This window comes from Penicillium vulpinum, assembly GCF_028829585.1.
Source record: "Penicillium vulpinum strain IBT 29486 chromosome Unknown utg000003l_segment0_segment0, whole genome shotgun sequence".
NCBI lineage: Eukaryota > Fungi > Ascomycota > Eurotiomycetes > Eurotiales > Aspergillaceae > Penicillium > Penicillium vulpinum.
This window is the reverse complement of record NW_026643243.1, coordinates 5,714,448-5,736,600: the sequence shown is the minus strand read 5'-3', so window position 1 is coordinate 5,736,600 and position 22,153 is coordinate 5,714,448. Positions and strand designations below refer to the sequence as shown.

The 22,153-nt window shown below is 48.3% G+C and overlaps 10 protein-coding genes across 10 annotated transcripts; 2 read left to right on the top strand and 8 right to left on the bottom strand.

The window, feature by feature from the left end:
• Positions 1–280: 280 nt before the first annotated feature.
• rim8 (pH response protein PalF) lies at positions 281–2,610 on the bottom strand (the record flags this gene model as incomplete). Its single annotated transcript, XM_057254908.1, has 2 exons — positions 281–2,089; positions 2,149–2,610. The coding sequence occupies 2 exons, from the start codon at positions 2,608–2,610 to the stop codon at positions 281–283; spliced, it is 2,271 nt and encodes a 756-aa protein (XP_057108770.1).
• A 1,000-nt stretch (positions 2,611–3,610) lies between these two features.
• Positions 3,611–4,329, bottom strand: N7479_007213 (putative GAJ protein; the record flags this gene model as incomplete). Its single annotated transcript, XM_057254907.1, has 2 exons — positions 3,611–4,264; positions 4,327–4,329. The coding sequence occupies 2 exons, from the start codon at positions 4,327–4,329 to the stop codon at positions 3,611–3,613; spliced, it is 657 nt and encodes a 218-aa protein (XP_057108769.1).
• A 1,028-nt stretch (positions 4,330–5,357) lies between these two features.
• N7479_007212 (uncharacterized protein) lies at positions 5,358–6,112 on the bottom strand (the record flags this gene model as incomplete). The annotated part of the gene is made up of 2 exons (XM_057254906.1): positions 5,358–5,917; positions 5,980–6,112. 2 exons carry the CDS (start codon positions 6,110–6,112, stop codon positions 5,358–5,360), a joined length of 693 nt encoding a protein of 230 aa, XP_057108768.1.
• Positions 6,113–6,301: 189 nt separating this feature from the next.
• Positions 6,302–7,830, top strand: N7479_007211 (WD repeat protein; the record flags this gene model as incomplete). The annotated part of the gene is made up of 2 exons (XM_057254905.1): positions 6,302–6,543; positions 6,612–7,830. The coding sequence occupies 2 exons, from the start codon at positions 6,302–6,304 to the stop codon at positions 7,828–7,830; spliced, it is 1,461 nt and encodes a 486-aa protein (XP_057108767.1).
• A 181-nt stretch (positions 7,831–8,011) lies between these two features.
• N7479_007210 (uncharacterized protein) lies at positions 8,012–8,401 on the bottom strand (the record flags this gene model as incomplete). Its single annotated transcript, XM_057254904.1, has 1 exon — positions 8,012–8,401. One exon carries the CDS (start codon positions 8,399–8,401, stop codon positions 8,012–8,014), a length of 390 nt encoding a protein of 129 aa, XP_057108766.1.
• An 800-nt stretch (positions 8,402–9,201) lies between these two features.
• On the bottom strand, positions 9,202–11,011 carry CweA (uncharacterized protein; the record flags this gene model as incomplete). The annotated part of the gene is made up of 2 exons (XM_057254903.1): positions 9,202–10,893; positions 10,946–11,011. The coding sequence occupies 2 exons, from the start codon at positions 11,009–11,011 to the stop codon at positions 9,202–9,204; spliced, it is 1,758 nt and encodes a 585-aa protein (XP_057108765.1).
• A 1,671-nt stretch (positions 11,012–12,682) lies between these two features.
• Positions 12,683–13,192, bottom strand: N7479_007208 (uncharacterized protein; the record flags this gene model as incomplete). Its single annotated transcript, XM_057254902.1, has 1 exon — positions 12,683–13,192. The coding sequence occupies one exon, from the start codon at positions 13,190–13,192 to the stop codon at positions 12,683–12,685; it is 510 nt and encodes a 169-aa protein (XP_057108764.1).
• A 2,366-nt stretch (positions 13,193–15,558) lies between these two features.
• aspf2 (major allergen Asp F2) lies at positions 15,559–16,561 on the bottom strand (the record flags this gene model as incomplete). The annotated part of the gene is made up of 3 exons (XM_057254901.1): positions 15,559–15,600; positions 15,652–16,115; positions 16,171–16,561. The coding sequence occupies 3 exons, from the start codon at positions 16,559–16,561 to the stop codon at positions 15,559–15,561; spliced, it is 897 nt and encodes a 298-aa protein (XP_057108763.1).
• A 658-nt stretch (positions 16,562–17,219) lies between these two features.
• zrfC (putative ZIP Zinc transporter) lies at positions 17,220–18,778 on the top strand (the record flags this gene model as incomplete). Its single annotated transcript, XM_057254900.1, has 4 exons — positions 17,220–17,446; positions 17,502–17,651; positions 17,708–17,945; positions 17,999–18,778. The coding sequence occupies 4 exons, from the start codon at positions 17,220–17,222 to the stop codon at positions 18,776–18,778; spliced, it is 1,395 nt and encodes a 464-aa protein (XP_057108762.1).
• Positions 18,779–19,616: 838 nt separating this feature from the next.
• N7479_007205 (GNAT family N-acetyltransferase) lies at positions 19,617–20,528 on the bottom strand (the record flags this gene model as incomplete). Its single annotated transcript, XM_057254899.1, has 3 exons — positions 19,617–19,655; positions 19,712–20,281; positions 20,412–20,528. 3 exons carry the CDS (start codon positions 20,526–20,528, stop codon positions 19,617–19,619), a joined length of 726 nt encoding a protein of 241 aa, XP_057108761.1.
• Positions 20,529–22,153: the final 1,625 nt, after the last annotated feature.

The following is a 22,153-nucleotide window of genomic DNA, read 5'->3' as shown; positions in this document are numbered from 1 at the left end:
CAAGGCTGAAGTCCTCTAGGTATCGCTAAGCGGATGCCAAGCCCTCTGGGGCAACCCTGGATGGAGATAAGGACGTTTTTACAAATCCTAGGCCTCTCCTGGAGGTCCAAGCATATTTGCTAATAATATCGAGAAATTGGAAGCAGTTTATATTGAAGAATTGATTTTGATAAATAAGTGTATGATACAAATTTCAGCGCCTTTAGCGCCGTTTCATAAATGATGCGAAAAGTGGTATCTTCCAGAATATCCCCCGTAAATGCAAATGTACATAACAACATCATCGCTGGTATCGAGGCAACGACTCGTCTGCATGCGCTGTCCCACCGACTAGCTGGTCATCCTCATTAAAGACTGGCGCACTGGGCCCGGCACTGGGTTCCTGGATATTGGACTCGTCTTGGGGTGCACTCGCCTGCTCCTGAAGTCGGTGACGCTCAAGCTCTTGCTTATCGTCGCCTGGTTCATGTGGCTCGCTGGGCCCAGCGCCGTTAACAACGATGGTCTGTACGGACTCCGTAGAGTGGACATGATGCGGCCTCTCGCTTGTATCTGGTGAAGGCACATGCTGATAGTCTTGAAGATGATGATCATCTGGCAAAACAGGCGCGGTCGGGACCTCCATTGGTACTGTAGATGGCCCTGCCTCATCTTCATCGGGCGGTTGACTAGGTAAGAGAGCTTCTTCATGACGTCGTACCCGTGTTTTCTCGTCAACGGGCTCCTCAACTTCTGGAGGCGCAACCATAGGGTCCATTGGCTGGAAGTGTTCCGTGTATTCTTCAGGGTACTCTGCCCACTCCGTCTCCTCGGAGAAATACCCTTCATGTGTACCATATTCACCATGAGAATTAGAATTACGCATTGGACTCGCCTCTGGCCACTCCTCCCCATCAACAGGGTTGCGTAGAATTGCAGATGGTGGAGGAGCTGTTTGTGATGTGGTCGAATCGCCAGCTGTAGATGATGTACGTTTTGTTGCTTTTCCGCGTTGTGAATCACGCGTCCCAACCACGACTTCGAAGGCAACTGAGATCACACCTTTTTCACGGCGGATTGAGTCCGTATCCAAAATGTTGCCGGCCCAGTTGGCAGTAACGCCGCTCGAATCGGTTGGATTAAGAATCTGCCCACTGGGCGAAAATGTAGTACCACCGGAGACCATGTTGAAACGCGGAATGAAGCGATCTGGTGAAGTGATTTTGCCTCGCAAGTCCGTTACGACCTCGACATAATACCGAAAATTGATCATGGCTCCCGGTACCCGCGTGATAGTTGGAAATGCGTCTTCGGGTATTCGGATGGAAGTTTTTACAATTGCAGTCATGGTACTTGGATCAACGATCAGCGGGGCAAATGTCTGCGACAAATCTTTGCGAAAAGTGCTACTCGTCCGACTTGTTCCCAAGGTAAGTCCTCCAAGCCCCGTCCGTGATCGGGGATAGCAGTCCTCATATACCGGTTTTTTCCCGGCCGCTGTAGTACCCATGGGAATTGCAGGATGAAGATCAATGCGACCTTGACGGTATAATGTAACCATGATTCCATGCGCACTGCGCACTTGTTTACAATGGTTGATCGTGACTGTGATGGGTAGGGTATCGCCGGGAAGCACGCCGGCGCGCAGAAGCTCAGTCTTTGTGGTGATGGTCTTATCTGAAATGGATGGGGTCCCACTGTGGCCCTCGCTATTTTGTCCACCCGTGCTTGCGGATGAACTGGGATCGATTGTGATTCGAAAGCTTTGGCTGCTTTCGCTGGGCCGGCTGGATGAGCTGACATTGCTTGGCGAAGGGCTCAACGGTGGTCTGGTATCTACGGAGGGTGCCGCACCACTAATAGGGGTATCGACCGAGGATGTGTCAGGCCCTGCGGTTGCGTCGGAAGTTGTTGACTTGGCTTTTCCTCTCGGTTTTGAGCGCTTTGAGATCGGCTCCAATGTAACTATGCGAGCCCTGGGTGCCGGGAATGGTGCGATGTCGATGTTTTCTAGAAGATTGACCCGTCTTCGGCATGTGAGTGTGGGGTTCATGGTGGTCGGTCGGGTAAGGGTGGATGTAAGTGAGTATCCGATGGTTCCGCGTTCAAACTACAGTTATCCATTTGGTTAGTATATTTGGATAAAAGAGGTCACATTAGCAAACGTACATTGATGCTGCTGGGAAGCGCATAAGGAGGAAGCCCCATTTCAAAGCGAAACTTGTAGATGCCCTCCTTCAGGCGTCCATCGCCACAGAGAACAACCTCATCCTCAAACAAGGTTGCTAACCCATTGCCCAAGTATTCTGCTCCGCGTCGACCCCGCCCTGGCCCTAGGAACCCCAAGTCGGGGTTTGCTTCCCCTGCTGGAATCGCATTCTTGAACACCTTCACATAGCCATGAAGACATACAACTATATGCGTGATGCGAACGGGTCGTACAACGGTCACAACGACAGTGCCTTTGATAATATCACCGGGGAAGTAGGAACGCCATGGGTCATCTGGATCGATATAGAAGTCGGTGATGCCTCGGTTTCTTTGACCAAGCGGGGAGCGAAACTTGGACAGTAGAGAGTTGCGATTCCGACTGGCCGGCAACGTAGGTTGGGTGGGAGGGTTGGCGGACATGACACACTGCCGCTGTTTACTGCATCTATAAGATAACGTGGCAGGAGTGAGAGGGATGGTGGGGATGGTAGACTGCAACCGCTTTGATACCGATCGGACGGACAGACACGCCGGTATTCTCTGGGGAAGCACGGAATGGCGGGGGATGGTCGGACAGACCAGTAGGCAGTCAGCCTACGTCAAGGAATCCAACCAAGCGACACAATAAGTAGATCAATCGTCTTGTCGAAGGGTCTGGCGTCCAGGACCAATGCACTGGACACGGTCTGATTCCAAGCGTCCACGGAATGTATCCTTGTTCCACGCGCGAAAGATTCCCGGGGTCCAAAGAAAGGAATGCGGATTATGATCGAGGGCCACTGCACCACATTGTTTCTTGTGACATTGAAACGCGAAACAGGATTTCGACAGTACCCCCGCCAGGAACTCGCGGCGTATTGGGACGCAAGGTCAGGTCGCAAGATAAGGGAGTGGATATTGTCGGTTGGGAGGAATGGCAGATTTGAAAGGGACCAGTGAGTCAGAATATCGATGGATACTATGTTGTAGCCGAAGGTCTAGAACGGGGCCGGGGATCGGGGAGAGGGTGAGAGGCGGCGCAACTGGAGATGGCGCGAGTCCAGAGGAATGTGGGACTCGAGAACGCACGAGCCAACGGTTGAGAGACGATCGGAAAGGTTTATAGTCGTCAAAGAGCCGGGGGGGGAAGAGAGGAGAATAAAGGAGATGTGACAATAAGAGAGATGAAGGAGGAGAGAAAGAGAGTCGCGGGTTCGCGATAAGCCTCCGAGAGGCGGAGACCTAACCAGAGGGCTTTCGATTCGCGTGTTGCACGGTCAAGCTTCTCTTGGTGGCTCAGCTAGTTTTCCCCTTTTTTCTGGGCAAATTTTTATGAACAATTTTTTAGGAATTAATCCATGTTTCACATAATTTCCCCAAGCTTGCCATGTGCTAAGCAAACCTAAGCTTTTTTTTTCATTTCTCAAATCTCTATCCTATCCTATCCTAGCTCGCAAAGACCCTCTCCGTCCACGTACTCGTCTCCATAACATTCGCGCAATACACTCTCAATTATTTGTCGGTCTCCACTTGCTAATTTGCGCAAATACTCCTCTAGAATGTAGATGTTATCTGTCCACTCCAGTGCCTTTTGTTGGAACCCCGCTAACTCCTCCTGGATTTGCTTCACACCCTTGCTGTTGAGCGAATTGAGGGGTCCGGAGAGTTGGGCCTCTGTAATCCGTACCCGATCGACTGTCGCCTGGAGCTCGGCTTTTTTGGTCATGAGGGATTCTCTTTCATGTTCGTCATCCTTCTCTTCCTCTCGACGAATGGTCTCAGAGGCCAACACCGCTTCTGCATCGGCACAAGACTTCCGGACTTTCTCCACCTCCATGGTCACTTGGGCCAACCGACGCTCTCTTTCGTACTTTTCGTCGCTGCTGAAACTCCAGTACCAGTTCCCACTGCCGATCTTTTCGACTCGTAGTTGGCCCTCATCGATCAAGGTTTGGATGTATTCCTTGACCTGGATGCCATTGATGGATGCAACCGACGGTAGCGTTTTCTCTAGATCCTTGAGCGTGTGACAGGTTCCAGTGGCGCGAAGATGTGTCAAGATCAAATCTTGTTTAGCGCTTTTGGTTAGTTTAGGCTGGTGGTGCGTCAGTAGTTTCTAAATGATCCTAGACCCTGAAATCTGACAAAGCCACGTACCATTTTGCAAACTGTCAAATACCCTAGCTTCAACAAAAAAAGCTTAACAATTCCAGCGTTCACTCATTGGACGAATGTGAAGCAGCTAAGCATTGGTGGAGGCGCAGTGCTGAATGAGGTTGGGTGTCCAGGTGGGAACTGGAGGGTTACCTGTCACACGACATCACCTTCTAAGATTGGAAACCCATGCTTCAGATAATACAAGTTCATCTCCTATTCAACAACCTTTCCTCTCCTATTCGAAGGCTTTCTCTATACGAGTAAATCTGCTTTGTTTTCGTTGAACATTTTCTAAAATTATGACTGTAGAGACTACCAACACTACTCATGATAACATTCTCGAGAGTTGGCACAACACTGCCTAAAGATCCACGACTAGATAGGATCTGACTTAATTCTCCTGGGATGCAATCCGGCAAATTTCTGGAAGACCCTACTTGGGTTATAAGTGTTAAGTGAGACAAGGTTCTGCTGTAACAGAAATGAAGTCTCGCAGGATGTCATCCCGATGCCAGCCATGATTAAATCGAAGCTGCTGCGGGATGCACAGCATTTCCAAGATATCCAAAGTCGATTTTGATTTGTCGACAGAAGACTCTCGACGGTCCTGCCAGCCGGCTAGATATTGGCCGGTTTAATCACCACGATTTCACTCCCTAGAGGTATTACTGTGTGTATAACTCCATTGAATACCTTCGGTGTAGCAGAGGGGGTTCAGGAAGTCGCAGCAAAAAATATTGTCTTACGCAGATTAAAGTCTGAATGTTGCCTCTCTGTATACCATATAGCGGTAGTAGGAACTGGGATATGTGCCGATACCATGTGCAGCGTGGCTGTGCCGCGGCAGTACATGGGGTGACCCGATTCACTTTCAAGGGTTTTGACTGAAGCTTTGCAAGATCGCGCGTACCCTGATACAGCTGCAGGCATCAAAAGTCCCCGAGAAAATCCGGCCGCGGAGAAATGGATGCAACCTGACAAGAAAATTCTGACGCCAGATAAGAAATTACTGACACGATCTCATCCAGTCATCATCTTTCGTCAATCTCGGTATCTAAATCGGTCGTAACAGAAACAGAACGAGCCAATTTGCGTCGTTTTGATCTCCGCCGGACGTTGCTGTTTGCTCGTTTCCTTCGTACTGCTGACTTATTTGTGGTGTCGCTCTCGAGGCCCGTCTGATTGTCCTCTTCCTCTGACAGCTCTTGTCCTTCAACCAGGGCCAGATCTCCGGTTTCACCCAGTTCCTCCTTGGCCATCTCTTCGATCAAAATCCCCATTGCAAGCAGTGCTGTCTCATCCATGGTCTGATGATCATCTTTGCCGTTGTCCGCCGTAGCATATTCGTAGTAGTCTGCCGCATACGCATGTATCGTCTCAAGGAGCTCGGAGTTCGGGAGAGCTTGATCAGAGGGAAGATTCTCATGTGCGAAGTAGGTTTTCTCGTCAACTGATTCCGCCAGAATATTCTGTTTGCGATAGAAAATCTCCTCGGGACGCAAAACTCGAGAGCTTGACGAGGCTGTGTCGCGGTATTGAGATGCAAGTATACGGGGTACATGGACATGAACACCGCGAGCGTTGACACGACCTAGTTACAATTAGATTTTGGTCTGCTTGAGAGAACAAGCTAGGCAAGTTTAGAAAACATACCAGCTACGGCATCATAGACATCGGCGCGGCGTTTTGTGTACCTAGAAGACGTATCGTCTGCCGGTTCTTGGTCATCTTCAACTGGTTCGATAAAACTGTCTTCATCCAAGTCCAGTGACCTGGCAATAGACATACTTCAGGTTTGCCAGGAAGACCAATCAAGGTTTGGCAAATAGAACAGGGATATGCAGCGGCTTGTGAATAAAGAGGATCTCCAGCTGCCAAATTCGATAAATGCGCCGGCGCAACTTTAATCCGGTGGAGCATAGCATCATCGTGTACTCCCACTTCTCCTTGCAAAAGCATCAGCGCTGATGAATGAATGAATTCCTATCTCCTCAACAGAGCCCTTGGGTCTGTAACTCCAAATGATTTTCATCTTGCTCAAACAACCCGGCTAGTGCACAACCTTGAGCCCGCTCCAGGTATACGGTTCTCCAGCCGCAGAGCAGCTACGCCAACAGACCAGTCCGAAGATGATGTGGCGCCTTTGGATCAAGAGCTAGGTCTCACAGCTCAGGTATTTGCTCACAAGTCTGGTGTGAATTGTCTGGCTATCGATCAGTTTGAGGGCCGATAGTGCGTGTGCAACCACTTAGCATCCGACAGTTATCAATCTAACATGAGGGTAGTATGATATCGGGAGGTGCCGATCCATCGATTCATCTCTGGGACCTTGAATCAAGAGGCTCAGAATTTGAACACGTTCATCAATCTTGCGCGTCCGTCAGCAAATCCTCTCATGCTGACGCGCATACGCATGCGATTACCTCCCTCTCGATCTACCCGTTTGATCCCGTCCCATCAACGATCTTCTCGACAGCACACGATGGTACATTAAAAATGTCGGCGCTGCAATCGCCCTCTATCACCCCCATCCATACATTCAATCTGGACTGCACACCATACTCACACTCGTTCTCCTCTCAGCCTGGGTCGACACTGCTCGTCGCAGTAGGTACGTCTGAGCGGGCGGTCCGACTAGTAGACCTACGATCTGGACTATCAACACAAGGTCTCCCAGGACACAATGGTGCAGTCTTATCAGTAGCATGGGCACCTCACCGGCCACATCTCCTAGCCTCTGCATCGGTTGACAATCGAGTAATCATATTCGACGTGCGTCGCGGAGGTCACAACTCTGCCATCGCTACCTTGGACATGGACGATCCAGTGGGACTAGTGGCCCCAGGAACTGGATCTGTACCGGTCTCATACGAGAGTCGTCCAGCCTTCTCCCGACATGCCCGTGCCCACAATGGGCCGGTGACCGGAGTACGGTGGACTTCTAATGGCAGTCACATCGTGACGACGGGACAGGATTCCCGGATTCGAGTCTGGGACTCCGCAACGGGCGCCAATAGTCTTGTTCATTTCGGCCCTCGGGTCCGTAATAGCTCTTCCTCGCACCTGGCTGAACGGGCACCCTTAATCGTGCCGAGAGGCTCCATGAGTCCAGGGCATGAAACGCTGCTGTGGCCGAATTTCAATGAGCAGGATGATCGTGGTGAGATTTTCATGTTCGAGCTCCGCGAGGGGACATTCATTAAGCGTCTCCGCGTCCCAGGTCTCGCGGCTGGATCGCAGAATGTCCGTGGTCGGTCGAGTGCTTTAAGTGCGGCGCGTATCAACGACCTTGTCTGGAGAGGAAACGGTGCCTCGGGAGAGGGGATAGAGCTATTCTCCGCACACGGCGATGGAACGATTCGGACATGGGCGTCTCGGCAACCCGACGGCGAACCCACTGAAACCGAACAAGCTGCCCAAGCCGATCGCAAGAGAAAGCGAGATGTTCTCGAAGAGATATATCAAGGATTTCTTGGACCTGGACAACCCGGGCTACGAATCTGAAATGATTGAATAGCCATATCCTACACAGAAAATCTAATGAGAATCTTTTTGAATAGCATTTAATTGTTTTACATCTGAAAAACGCCATTTATAACATCATGCACCAGATAGCGCGAGTTCAAACGAGACCAGTCATCGTTACTGAAAGCTGCAAGGTCACACCAATGGTCGAGGAGACCCTCTACTCCTCCTGATAGCGCTCAAACTCACTCCGGCCATACTTGGAATGCTTGAGATCCCGGGTATCACCATGTGCAGCGTGGTGGTTAGCGCCCATGTAGGCATGCTTGGACTCGATGCCGGCCGGCATAGTGTTGCCCGTGCCGGTGATGACCTCGCCGCTTTGACCGATGTCCCTGGTCGAGCGTGGCAAATCGGTGGTGTTGTCAGCTGCCATCGCTGTTGAGGGCTTAGCGATGCCTGCGTTGTCGAAGCCAAAGTGCTCAGCGCGCTGGTCTGGGCGTGGCACCGAAGGAATGGTATTCATCGTGCCAGCATCGTTGGGCATGGATGTGCCTTCGGCGGCCATTTCGGAGAGGCTACCGCCTTGGTGATGGTCTTGCCGAACCATTTTGGAGGTGGAGGTTGGTGTTGGCTTTGATGTGGTTTAATGTTCAGTGAAACTTCCAATAAGATATTGAGGGATCAATGAAGGATCTCAATTTGGAGAGCGCAGTTTAATCCAACCAGGTCAGGCTGCACTGGACTCTCTTATATTCCGCTCTAGATCCCAAGTCCTGCTACTACTGGTACTGATGTCACAACGTCGGGCGTTGTCTAGGGATGATGGGCAATGATATCACATGGTATTGATTGGTTGTTCATATTGCCCACACAACATATAAGAAGTGAGGAAAATGCCCTTGGTTGATATGCAATACTAAAAAATTTTAGAAGTTGAGAGTCAATACCAGAAGTTGAAGTGGATTTTGCTGTCACTGGGATTGAGAATTTGTAGTAGCGAAGCCAGATGTCCACTTGCTATTAAAGCAATCGAACCCTACCGGAGTCTAGATGTTCGGGGCAACAAGCCGTAAATGAAATATTTGTTGATTAAGCGTTGCACTTATGATGCATAAGATTGTGACGGTATAGATGTGGACATTGTGTTGGTTGCCAGCCAGCCATGGTATTTGCCTTGGCTTTCCTGACATGTTACAGCTGAGCTTATTTAAAGGTTGGAGGAAAAGTTGAATATTCGGTGCTGGAAATGTATAGTATCTTGAAAGAACAATTGATCAATAGAGCTGAGTCAAGTAAGGTACAGAAGAGGTGTACGGAAATGGATGATTGTGAACGGAAAAAAATGGAGTGCGAAGGCCACAGTGACAAGAACACCCCGCTAAATACCTGATTCATATGACCGGTTTCCTAAAGGATGAAGGCAAGGACACCCATAACGGCGGCGGCGGCGGAGACAAATCCCCCGGAGAGGCGGGCAGCGTTGCCCTCGAACATCATGGTTCCGTGAGAGACAGAAGCAGAGGCGGATGCAGAAGGAGACGCGCTCTGCTCGGCGGGGAGTCCACCGGGCATCATCTTGCCATGGACATTATCTGGTGTAGCATTTGAGTAAGCTGCAGATGAGGCCGGGGTTGCCTGAGGCACATTCACGGCGATCATGGAGTATGCGGGAGCATGGCTCATAGGACGATGGGAAACATGGTTGTAGGGGGCAGAGGCAGAGGCGCCGGCGGGGCGCATCATGGGATCAGCCCCGGCGAGCTGCTGGGGGGAGTGATCATAGCCAGCGCTGGTGCTATCAGCGGGGGAAGAGGCGGCAGCGGGGCGCATCATGGCATCTGCCCCAGCAGACTGCTGCGGGGAATGAGCATAAACAGCGCTGGTACCGGCGGCGGGGGCCGAGGCGCCGTAGGGATTCATCATGGGGTCAGCCCCGGCTGGCTGCTGAGGGGCATGGAAAGGGGTGGCGCTGGCCTCCATGACAGGAGCCGACTGGTAGGCCACATGTGTCGCCTCAGCAGTCTTATACAGGGTCTTGGTCACGGTGTGGACAACCTCATGCACCTGGGCAGAGCACTGGGGAGACTCAACCTCGTCCTCCTCAGCAACGGAGGGGTCAGTAGAATCGTTTTCAACGCCCTGGTTGTCCCCATTATCCTCGTTCTCATCGCCGTCGTCCGGGGTAGGAGCGTACGCACGTCGGCCAACCGAGATGCTCCCAGCGGCAGGGCCATTGTTGTTGTTCTTTATGGAAGTGAGCTCATACTCGAGTGAAGTGTGAGGCTCGTAGTTAGATTCATAGCTGGGGCTGTAATGAGGCTCCGGGTGGTTCTCAACGTGCGGCTCAGAGTGGAACTCAGGATGAGACTCGAAGTGACCAAGAGGCGGAACGCCGCCGGAGCCAAAAGGACCATGCTTCTCAGAGCGACGGAAGGGGACAAAGCCATATCCATGACGGGGGGCGTAGGTATCCTCATGCTCGAGTTCGATAGAGTGGTCATCCTCGTTGTGCTCATTGATAGTAACAGTGGTCTCGATGGTAGTGGGAGCGCTGAAGCTCTGGCCACCGTCGTTGCCAGAGGGGCCACCAATTGCCGTACCTCCAGGTGGCGCGGAGCGTTTTCCAAAAGCCTCGGGGGCGTTGAAGGCCTCAGAAGCCGGGCCGTGGAAATGAGGGGGAGGGTGCAGAATGACAGGAGCAGGGTAGACGTGCTTGTTCTCAATGTCGATGGAGTGATCATCCTTGTTGTACTCATTGAGCTCGGTATTGAAGATACCAGTCACGGACATATCGAAGCTCTGGCCCTCATCATTGCCAGACGGGCCACCAATGGCAGTCCCAGCCGGAACGCTTCGCTTTCCCTTTCCAAATGGTCCCATTCCAGGGACCTGGGGGCCGGAAAACGCCACAGGCGCTACTGTAGGGCCAGGGTACACATCCGTGTGCTTCAGCTTGATGGAGTGATCATCCTTACTCCACTCGTTGATCTGAGTATTGGTCTCGATGTCAACGGAATAAGGGCTAACGAAGCCATCGTCGGCATCATCACCAGAAGGACCTCCGATAGCAGTACCACCAGGCTGGGAATTACGCTCTTGCTGCACATTGGGTTAGTTGGAGGGTTTGTATGGAGAGAGCAAGATGACACACAACAAACTTGGCCTGGGCAGCAACTGCCAGCAGTGCCACAGGGATTCCGCCGATGAAGCCCTTCATGATTGAGATGCTTGGAATATATTACTGTAAAAATATGTATCCTCTTGTCCGTAGGAGTTCAAAGGAGTGACTGGAAGGGAATGCTCTTGGAGCAGTGTAAAAGAATGGCTTGATTTAAAGAATAATCTCCTTTAGAAACAATGAATGGGAACACAGCTCGAGGAGATGTTCAGACCTTTAGTAGTTGCGTGGCATCCATGATTACCAGCTTAACAAGCAGGCGGGAATGCCATTGCATCAACAGGGACAGTACCTTGACATGAGGCCAAGCCGTGGGCAACCCCGTTAGAATGTAACCGAGAATGGAACACAGCAATAACAGGTGAGAAAATGCCCGTTGGTCGTGGTCAAATCATAAACAGAGGTCATATAATCCCTAGAAAGGTGCTTGTGTCGCATTCCTCCAGATGAGAGGGATAGTCCACCGCCTGGCCAGGAGCGGCATTCAGAAATCAAAAAAGCCCCTTGGCTGGCTAGGGGGATATTTATTCCCGAATTTACATGAGTCGTTTGGGAGTGATGCCATTAGTCAGGTTCGACTCCAGGACCTCCTACCAAACAGACTGAAGTATGGACGATCTTTGTACCCCGTACTGTCCTTCATTCGGGGTGGCCTGCCAGAAGCTAAACCACCGTGCGACCGGACAGTAGCGAATTCCAACTGATGTCAACGACTGAGATCGAAATCACTCCTTCAAGCATACACACACATAGGCCTATAGCTGCATCGTCAAGATTACAACAGGAACATTGTAGTGACTCCTAGCTTAAGGTATATGGAGGGTTACGCTGGATCTACCTGGGCAGTGTTCAGTTACTTTACCCATCTACTGAAGACCCTCACATGCATCAATACGAGGGTCGCTACTATTGCTCTCAAATTGCTAAAACAGAATTGAGGCAAAGGAATGTATCCCGTCTTCGACATTCAAATCCCACCGCCCTCACTTAAGAGGACACAGGAAACGAACTTCCTATCGAGGAATCTATCTCCTGAGCCGATCAGTCCCGTAAGACCGAAGTCCGTAGGACCGAAGGCAACACATCGTCGTGGATTTGTCCGAAGACAGAGCGATGGTCGTGGCAGGCTCAGTTGCTTTTTTTCGATAGAGAAGAAAGAAAAAAGAAAGAAGGCGCGAAAAACTTTGCGGTCTTTTATAACGCTAGTGGGGTCACGGGTCGGGTCTATAATTTTCCTCTCGGCATCGAGGTCGGTCCGACCCGTTTACATTATGGCCTATATTTTCAGGCTCCAAAAACCACCTCATGCTGCACGGATTTCAAATGAACAAGGGGAGGAAAAATAACTTAGGATATGATACAGCGCTTCCGGTCCATTCCACGACATGTCCAATTTTTAATCCGCGGGATCCCGATCGCGCGAATGTGACATGTCATTGGTGTAGACAAGTGGGATAACCTCCAATTAAGAATAACAAAGTCCTCATCTCCAAACTCCAGTTCTCCATAGCATCTTCAAAAAGAAAGGAACCCCAAAAAAACCCAGTGACCAAGCTTAGGCCAGAGAAAATGATGTGAACCACAAAGAATGGTGGTCGGGTTTCTCATCGCCCCGAATAAAAAGTAGTAAAATGGTAACAGGGACCTTGCATGTCCTGTCAGCGATGAATCCGCCTGGGCAACCCAGTGGGTGAGACTCAAATAACTCACTCATCCTCCAGTTGCCATTTTTTCGGCACTAGCTTTCCAACCTGCTCCTCCCACCGCCGCAGTAATGCCCAATGCGATCGCAATCATAGTTCCCACTGTCACCACAGCCACAACTGCCTTCAGTGCCATCCGTTGTTTATTACTCAAAGACTGCAGCCATGTCAATGGTTTGTTCTCTTCTTCCCACAACTTCGATCGTCGAGGACTATCAGTTCGGCAGCTTGCGTATGGGCCCACGTTTTCTACGTCTCTGATACGGCTTTTCCGACTCGCATTCTTTGTTTCGAAGGTGAGTTGTTCGTGCGAGACAGTTGGACTTGAATGAGGATAGAATGGCGAACATGGCTTTGCGCCGATCGATGGATCAAACTCCTGGCTATGAGCCCCAGGCGAAGACGTAATGGAGTATCGTGCGGGAGCGATATTAGGTGTGGTTGGGATTTTCTCGTCGGTGTTCTTGATAGATGCAGCCACCTGGGCCCCAATCACTCCAAGTCCGTGTAGACTCATATCGATGTACCAACGTTGCTGCAAGGGAGGGGAGCAAATTCCCAGATCAAAAGATCTTAATGAGTGACCTCTTCAGGCTTTTTCGCTTGGATTTGGATCGTTGTACAGGGCGTGGTTCTTTGTCCTTGAGTGCTGGTGTTATGATTGCCTCAACGGGGATGGTAACGGTTGAAACACCGCCGTACATAAACAATGCCGTATCAACCTGGAATGCGCTCCAAGTCCAAGCGGACCGCGGCAGTTTCATCACTCGAACTGGTCACAATAAGCAATATAATTATTGAAAATAGTGGAGGGGCGGATGTGTGCCCGTCGAAACGATAATTTGATATAAAATGGAATGAGTGGTGGTTTCCTCTGGAGGCGCACCCGGATGGTTTTGGGGTTCACGGCAACAGCAATTCGAATTTTCTTAAAGGGGCTCTAGGTACATTCGGGAACACCCTTGTAGTGAAATGAAGTATTTCTCTAGGGATACAAGACCCCCATTGGCTTGGACTCAGTTTTTCACCCCTGGATTGCTATCTCGTGCGTCCCCGAGCATTCCCACGCCCTTTATAGTGTAGATTATCCTCTCCTGCAGCAAAATCAATATTAATATTGGCAGATCATTGCTCAGATAGCATTCTTATCGGTCGATCATGCAATCCCCTGTTCTATGTCCTTTCATAATAGGCTTTGTTTGTAACCCTGCTGCCCACTTCAGTATGTGGATTCCACCCTAGCATCTGAAGAAAACTTATTTTGTCGTATCTTGCGGTAGGACAGATTATAGGGCGACAGGGGCATGTTTGAAATTGGGGTGCCTCGATCATTCTATTTCAACGTACAACATAGTTCACAAATCGTACGTTCCATGTGTGTAGGTCACATCATGAATATGCATACTCCGTACAAGCTGCACAAAACCATACAATTCCACCGACAAGGCTTGCCATAGGTAGTTCGTTACTCCATACCACTCACAGCCACAGATGATAGGTTCGAATATTTTAGGCAAAACGTGGTGTTGTCATTTCCTTTCAGCGACCAAATCTCCTACCCGAAAGCTAATTTCCCATATTCGGCTGCAACTAATTCCACGAAGTAGTTTTATTCAACAGGATGTAGTAAGACTATTTAAGAGAAAATTCCTAGGTGCTTTGCATCGTCCAACATGTTGAGTTCAAAAATATCTAATCAAGTATAATATATATTATTGATGTGGTTTTTACGACAAATATTTAACAAAACACATGAACAAAATACATGTATGCCCAAGTTGATGTAGTTCAAGATCATACAAGATTTGAAATCGGTACATGTTTATTAAGATATATTTATTCATCTATTCACTCGCTGGATTGACATCTACTTGCCTAAGAACTTCAAAGCGCTTTTGGATACCCAATACCCAGGAATATATAATGTACACTCGCTCTCCTGCATCATGTCATATTAACAGACAGAAAGGTAGTAAGGAATTTTTACATTTCAGCCAATTAGGCTTCTTATGGGACTGTACTTTGCCTATACATTTAACCATGGGTTTCACGCATTAAGCGAATATTGCACACCTCATGACGAGCCCAGCTAGTGTCTATAGCGACCTCAGGATGCAACTTAGCTTTGCTGCTAACCAGCTACTAAGCCAATACTACTCTTTAATGACGGACTGCATTGCTTATTTCTAGTGTAATAAGTCTCTCGAATTCAGCCCTCCCCAACCTTGGAATCATCGTGACACAGTAATTAATCGACTGCAGGTTTCTCAAATCACATTAAAAAAGGGCACCTACGGAGTAGATTAGATCAACATACCATAAGCCAATTATAGCAGTCTATATGTCAATGGTAACAGAAACTATTTCTAATATTCACAAGAAGGAAAACGATGCGCACCGTGCGATAGCTATCCTACGAGAACTAGGGAATATATCATGAGCATGGAGTTTTCCGTACAACATACAAAATTTCAGCTATATCAATAAAATGATAGATGCTATGATAAAAGGGGCAATGATGAAGATTTCTGGAAGATAGTAATAACTTACTCCAAAAAAGAAAATCCTTACCCCTGGATCCGTTGTGTCAAGGCCAAGTGAACAAGATCACTAGGCCCCCAAATACAAAATGTAAATTTTAAATCTGTTGCTTTGTTCAATATATGGCGGTAAATAGGCTCACTAATAATATAGATCATATCGTGCTACAATCTCTAAATATGTTGAGACTGGTGCCTTGGGCCAATAGGATCCATCTTTCTTCTTTCCCCTGCTATAAATTGCCCATCAATTTTCTTCACATCAGAGCTATCATCTTGCTAATATTAGATATGCGTATCAATTAGCCGGGCGGGCTTTTCGTCGTTCCGATAGGATGAAATCTCAGGTGCAGTGGAGCTCGCCTCCTTCGTGTGTATGGCAATTCTATTTAAATTAGTTTTGAAACACCACAATGCAACTCATAGAGCGACTCACCTGACGTGCTTCAGAGGTTATCGAAGGAGCATTGGTATTTGTTGCGGTAGGAGCTGACTGGCTAGTCACATTCTCAGATGTTGTTTGATCCACGTGGGATTCATCATGCTTATGTTGGACACCTGGACAGCCAATTCCCGGAACAGCAATGTCGTACGCATATACCTCCAGTGCAAAGTATTGAAGGGTCTCCGAGTCATGCGTTGACAGTGTTGCATTTTCCTTTGCCTGATCAATGGCCTCTTCGTATCCATTTGCAAAATGGTCTATCCAGTTCTGTCCGATGACAGGAACATGATATAGGCGGTGCAGGAGATCAGTAGCCCAGAAGGTGTTGGTTTCGGATTCCGAGACTGTATATCCAAGGCCGCACATGGTTGAGAGAGAACGACGAGTTTCATAGCTCAAGTCGCAGATGACTGTCTCATCCGTGCCATTTTCGCCTCGCCAGTGTCCGGCATAACCTATTTGGTTATGAAATTTAGTATACAATCTCTCACATAGAGCAAGGCGTATTACCTTCGAGGTCGCAATTCCCGTCTGGGTTATCACATCGAAACAAAACATCTTTCCTGTCGCCGTTGACTACGATATCAAATGCACCGATGGCTTCCATGGACGGGCGATCACCGAAATATTTCCTGTATATCTCACTCTCATTTTTCCATCTCAATATATGGTCCCTAGCATGTGCAGCGAGAGCAATAGTCTCGTTAAGACCTTGCTCAATCTGGCGACGCTGAGTTGCATTGCAACTTGGATGGATGGGAAATTGATTCACGGCACCGGCGTTCCAAGGTACAAGCCCAGTCCGAGAGAAGGGCTGGGACTGATTGCCTTCGGTGATTTCGGGGGTGGGGAGAGCAGCAGCAATTGCCGCAGATGGGAGAATGAGCTTGAACAAAAGCATTTTTGTATGTAATCGAGGAAACTTGCTTGGAAACTACGGAATCACATTTTTGAACACGGCAGAGGCAGCTTTTATATCAGTTTTACAAAGCTTCCGAGGCTTTCATACAGAACAGTTTTAGCCTTTCTCAACTGTTTGCCAAGTTTGGCTATGCTCATTTTCGCTGTCTATAGATAATCCACGCAATACCTGGGACAGAAAGCGGGACGTCTTCTCCACCTTTCTCGGTACACGGATGATGCAACATGCCAAGAGGGGACCTTGAGAGCTTCTTCGCTTCTTTCGTCAGAGTCTTTTTTCCTTCTCCAGCAATCAGCACAGAAAATCCCAGATTGATGCCAAGACAAAGGCTCGGCGGAGGGTCGCCAAGACGCTTGGGCGGGAGTACCTTGAGAGAACAAGAGCGATATTTTTCGGAGGAGACCTGAATTTGCAATTTAGGCCTGCTCTTGGCAAGAGGATGGAAAGGACTTTCTCTTGGCATTGGGAACCTTGGGGGTGAGATCCTTATGTGTCTTAATACTATACCCGGGCCTTTTAGAGAGGACTGCACCCAGAATCCATTAGTTGAAAACTCCTCAATTTTGACATATTTATTGCATCGATCCCAATCCCAATCCCATCCTTCTTATTTGCGAAAGGGAGCATCAGCTTCACCATGCTCATTTCCAGACCCCTCCTTATATCGCTAGGCATTGCCAGAGTATATGCAGCCACAGCAACAACATCAGCACAAACGTCATCAATAACTGGCTGCCATAGTCATGGCTCAAGCATTTACTGTATCGATGGAGAAGGCCACGAAGTTTTAGTTTCGGCCACATCTACCCCTACAACCGGAGTACCAGCACAATACACTGGGTGTCACTCTCATGGAAGCGAGTCGTAAGTTCGCACACAGGCATCTTTGTGACAATGTACTAACTTACAAAATGCGAAGATATTGCGTGGATGGAGATGGAAACGATGTCCTGATCCAAGAAGAAGAAACGGAAGCCGAGGAGACCGAACACAGTCACAGTGAAGATAGCACCACCGAGGAATCCTCAAGCGAAGCCAAACAAAGCTGCCACTTCCATGCTGGTGTCGAGTAAGCCTATAAAAATTCTCCCCAAGTTTGAGCGTTATTGACTTTGGCCATTCCAGACACTGCGTGAGTGAAGGTGAATCAGAGACAAGTGCTTCATCGTGTGGTATCCAAGCAAGAGACTACAACGTGCCTCTGAGAATTGGCACACTGTTTGTTGTCCTTGTCACCAGTGGAATTGGTGTTTTTGCCCCTATTCTCCTGATGAAACTTCCATATGCCTCTATCAATGGGGTTGTCTCGACCGTCATCAAACAATTCGGAACTGGCATCATCCTCGCCACAGCTTTCATCCATGCAAGTACCCTCGGTTTTGACTTGACATACCACTTGCTGACTGTTTTCCTCAGCTATACACCCATGCAAACCTTATGTTCACGAACGAGTGTTTGGGAGAACTCGAATACGAAGCGACTACCTCCGCGGTAGTCATGGCGGGTATATTCATTGCTTTCTTGTTGGAATACGTTGGCCATAGGATTATCGTCGCTCGCCGCAGCAAGAAGAGCTCCGCCGAAACCATACCGTCTGAGTCTCAGCAAACGCATCAGAAGGAAGAGCATGACCACTCTCAGGACCAACAGCAACAGCCCACGTTGGCTTGTCTTGGGCACAATCACGGCTCATTCGATCATACTGGGCCCGACAGCAAATTTTCGGTCATTGTCATGGAAGCGGGTATACTCTTCCACAGTATCTTGATTGGGCTCACCCTTGTCGTTGCCGGGGACTCATTTTACAAGACGCTTCTGGTGGTGATTGTGTTTCATCAATTCTTCGAAGGATTGGCACTCGGCGCTCGTATTGCAATCCTTCCGGGAGCCATATTTCCTTCTAAGGCGATTATGGCCGGGGCATTTGCCTTGATCACACCTATTGGCATGGCTATTGGGCTTGGTGTTCTTCACACTTTTAATGGTAATTCGAGGAACACTTTGATTGCACTAGGAACACTGGACGCGCTGTCTGCTGGTATCCTGGTGTGGGTTGGTATCGTCGATATGTGGGCGCGTGACTGGGTCATCGAGGGAGGTGAAATGTTGCATGCAAAGTTGGGAAAAGTTTTGACTGGTGGTATTTCCTTGGTCAGTGGGCTGGTGTTGATGGGACTGCTAGGAAAATGGGCCTGATCCAATATTGTCTTCTATATGTACATAGTTAGCCTAATCCTAAAAACAAGGCTTCAGACATTATAAGCGGCTTACCTAGGCCAAATTTCACTCACCGTACTCTGTATTCAATCTAGATTCTAGTGTGCATGTTATGGGTTCCATCAGACCACATGTTGCTTTATATCGTAGCTTTAGAGCACCCCTTTGTAGTAATGAACTCAGAGCACTGGATGTCCAGGAGCTTGAAGACCGTAGATTGCAGGGAGTATCATCGTATCCTTCGCTAGCATATGCTTCCTAGTCCTAGTCATAAGACCATCGGTATTTTCTTAACGTAATTTGCACGAGATGCAAATTTATGTCTCTCGCCAGCTGTGCATGTAATTGTTGCGACATGCAATCATTGTTTTGCGTTGAACCCCTTGCAAGGGGGGCGTTCAATTGCTGCATCGAGCAGCCGGTGAAAGCCATCGCCTTGCAGGCGTTTATCGATAACATTGAGCGGTGTGTTGAAGGACTCTGGTCCTCTGGGAATGGAGTGGACCTGGAGAGAAAGGGAGAGAGATCTAACTGACTACATGGTCTTGACCACATTGGTGGCCTCAGGCCACAAAATACCGTGTAACAAGAAAAGTGAGATGTTGATTGGAGAAGAAACACTACTGAGAAAACTAAGCTCAGAAAAGTTATATTCAATTATTTCCATTATCTTGCACACGCTGCTAAAGCACTCAAAGATGACAGTTACGGAAATGCTTGCGATTCAAATCCTACTAATTAAGTCATGTCTGTCACTCGATTTCCCTGTGTATCTGGGTTAATGAACGATATCGGCCTTTGCAAGCTTATCACAGCCTTATTCTTTCGACTTGGGGTTGCGAATCATGCAATATAGCTGGTATAGCGTGCGTTAGTCATCAAATAAGAAATATCCCAGCCAAGAGGGCATACCTTGCAAACATCCTTCCCATCCGCACATTCAATCTCCTTGACCAATTCGAAGCCCATTCTTTCATAAATACTCACGTTTGGGTATCCCTTGGAGCTCTCGAGGTAGCATGGCATATTCTCCCGATCGGCCTTCTCCATCACGTTCTCCATGAGCTTCTTGCCCACTCCCATACCACGCGCCTTTGAATCAACGCAGACAACATTACAAAAATAGTACCCACGGGGATCCTGCCAGATGGTATCATGCGCAATTTGCTGCACTTTCTTCCAAATCCAATACCGGTGCACATTCAAACCACCGCGGCCAAGGAAGCGGATATTGTAGATGAGCTGGCGGAAGGAAAGAAGCCAGTCCTGCGCCCAAACAGACCAGGGTTGTGCCATAGAAGGCGCTTGTGGTGAGTACCACCAGGCAACGCCGACCACAGTACCGGCTGGTAGGTGGATTTCGGCATCGCTCTTGGTTTCATTGGCGGCGCGAGTTATCTTGGCGACAGAGATGGGGCAATTGCAGCTGATACCATACTGTAAATGAGCAGCGAGAGAGGCTGCATTTCGTTGGATGTTAAACTGTCAGATCCTGTTATTACTTGATTCGATATTCGCTTCGGTCTGTTTCATTCTTTTCTTTTTGTATGTCTTTCTGAAAGCCACAACAAATTCTTCGCAGACATTGCTTGCGGAAAAAGATATTTCATACCTTGGATGGATCATCAAACGCCCAGCGAAAATAGGGATCGTCGGCAAACGCTTTCTGCACACAGTCTACAGCCCCAGGTATATCGGCCTGAGTCAGCGGGACGATATCGATTGACATTGTTCTGACTTGTCACTACGTTTTCTTGGACAGCGACAATTGTTTTAGCGAACGGGTTTAGACGTCCGGATACTTTTTCTACTGGCTCTGCGAATAGCTTGACACAGAGATATAGTATAAGAATGCCAATGAAGCCGTTGGGGACAGTGAGAGATAAAGACAACCGCCATCTAAGTAGAGTTGAAGTGGGTGATGGTCCACGGGTGGGGGAGAAGGCGAGGGAAATGAGGTCTTTGTTTATTGTAAGGGTGTCAGCAATCGAGGAAATAATGAGTAGAAAGTCATTCGTCTTGAGGAACCGGGCTCATATAGCTGATCTCGGTGATCCACTTGATTACACTTATCTTATCCTCGGCCTTCATTCCAAGGTCGCATATCACTAGCCTTTCTAGGCAGCTCCAACCGGAACAAAGTACATTTGTGCCGTGGAGGCGTCGCACACCGTCCCTCCACTCAGACTATCGCTCTGTTGCCCGGCGGAAGCCGCGGCTAGACGAGTATAGTATAGACCGCATGACTACATATGTATGTGCGTAGCTTGAGTCCAAAGTACGTACATTTGTAGATGTGCTCGGATACGAAATCATTCGGCAAGATTGTCGATCTTTGCTTTACCTAAACGCGGGGGACGGCTCGTATTGGATCATGTGGAGAACCCAATCTGAAGCTAATACCAATCAGGCAGGTCGTTGCGTTATTGGCTTAAGTGCTTGTGGGGGCCAATCTTGGAAGGTTATCAGTTTATCAGTTGGACCTGATAACCTTGGAGATAGTCATAATTAAAGGCAAGTATACACATACTTGATCTTGTTTCAAGTCTAGAACTATGTACTCCATAGTTTATAATTATTCCCTCATACCTACATACCTCAGGGATTCCTTAGCAAGTAGTAAGCAACGGAAAATGATTCTAGCTGTACCTACCTTGGAAATCGAGGGGACACATTATTATATAAAACATGTCCAAATCAAAATTTCTACTGATATAATTCTGACAAGTAATATATATGAATTCTCGAAGAATACATATGCAATGAGAATACAGAGCAGAATATTCACGGTTTTCGCACCTACCCGGCAGTTTATCCATCCTTTGTTTGGTGCCGCACATAGTCACCTGCATTTTTTTACTTGCCTGGTTTAACTACCATGCTCTATCCTTTGTATTTCTCTCTTTGTTTATCCGAGTCCATCTATTTGAATGGATTTAGACCTAACGGAAATGTTCATACTTCCAGATAAATGTTACGGCTTGTGAGCTCTGCCTAGTCCCCCAGTATTTAGACTCGTATGCAACTGAGAAAAAAAACCTATCAGGCTCTTTTCTAGAATTAATAACTTAAAGTGATTAGCCGTTGTCGCGGATATTCTTATCTCTTTTGATGGAACATAAATAGTCTCTTTGTGAGTAGGGTGGAGGGAAGAGTTTCTTTCTCAAAGTATAACCAGGAGTCTTCCGAGCCAAAAGTTCGACCTTTTCTTCCTGAGGAGGATAAAAATGAAACCTTTGTTACAATTACTGTCTTTGTCAGATACATCAATCAGGGAATCGAATCAGTTCCAATTACATACTCTATACAAATGCATAAATAACCCCGATCCCCACTACCTTCTCATCGGATTCC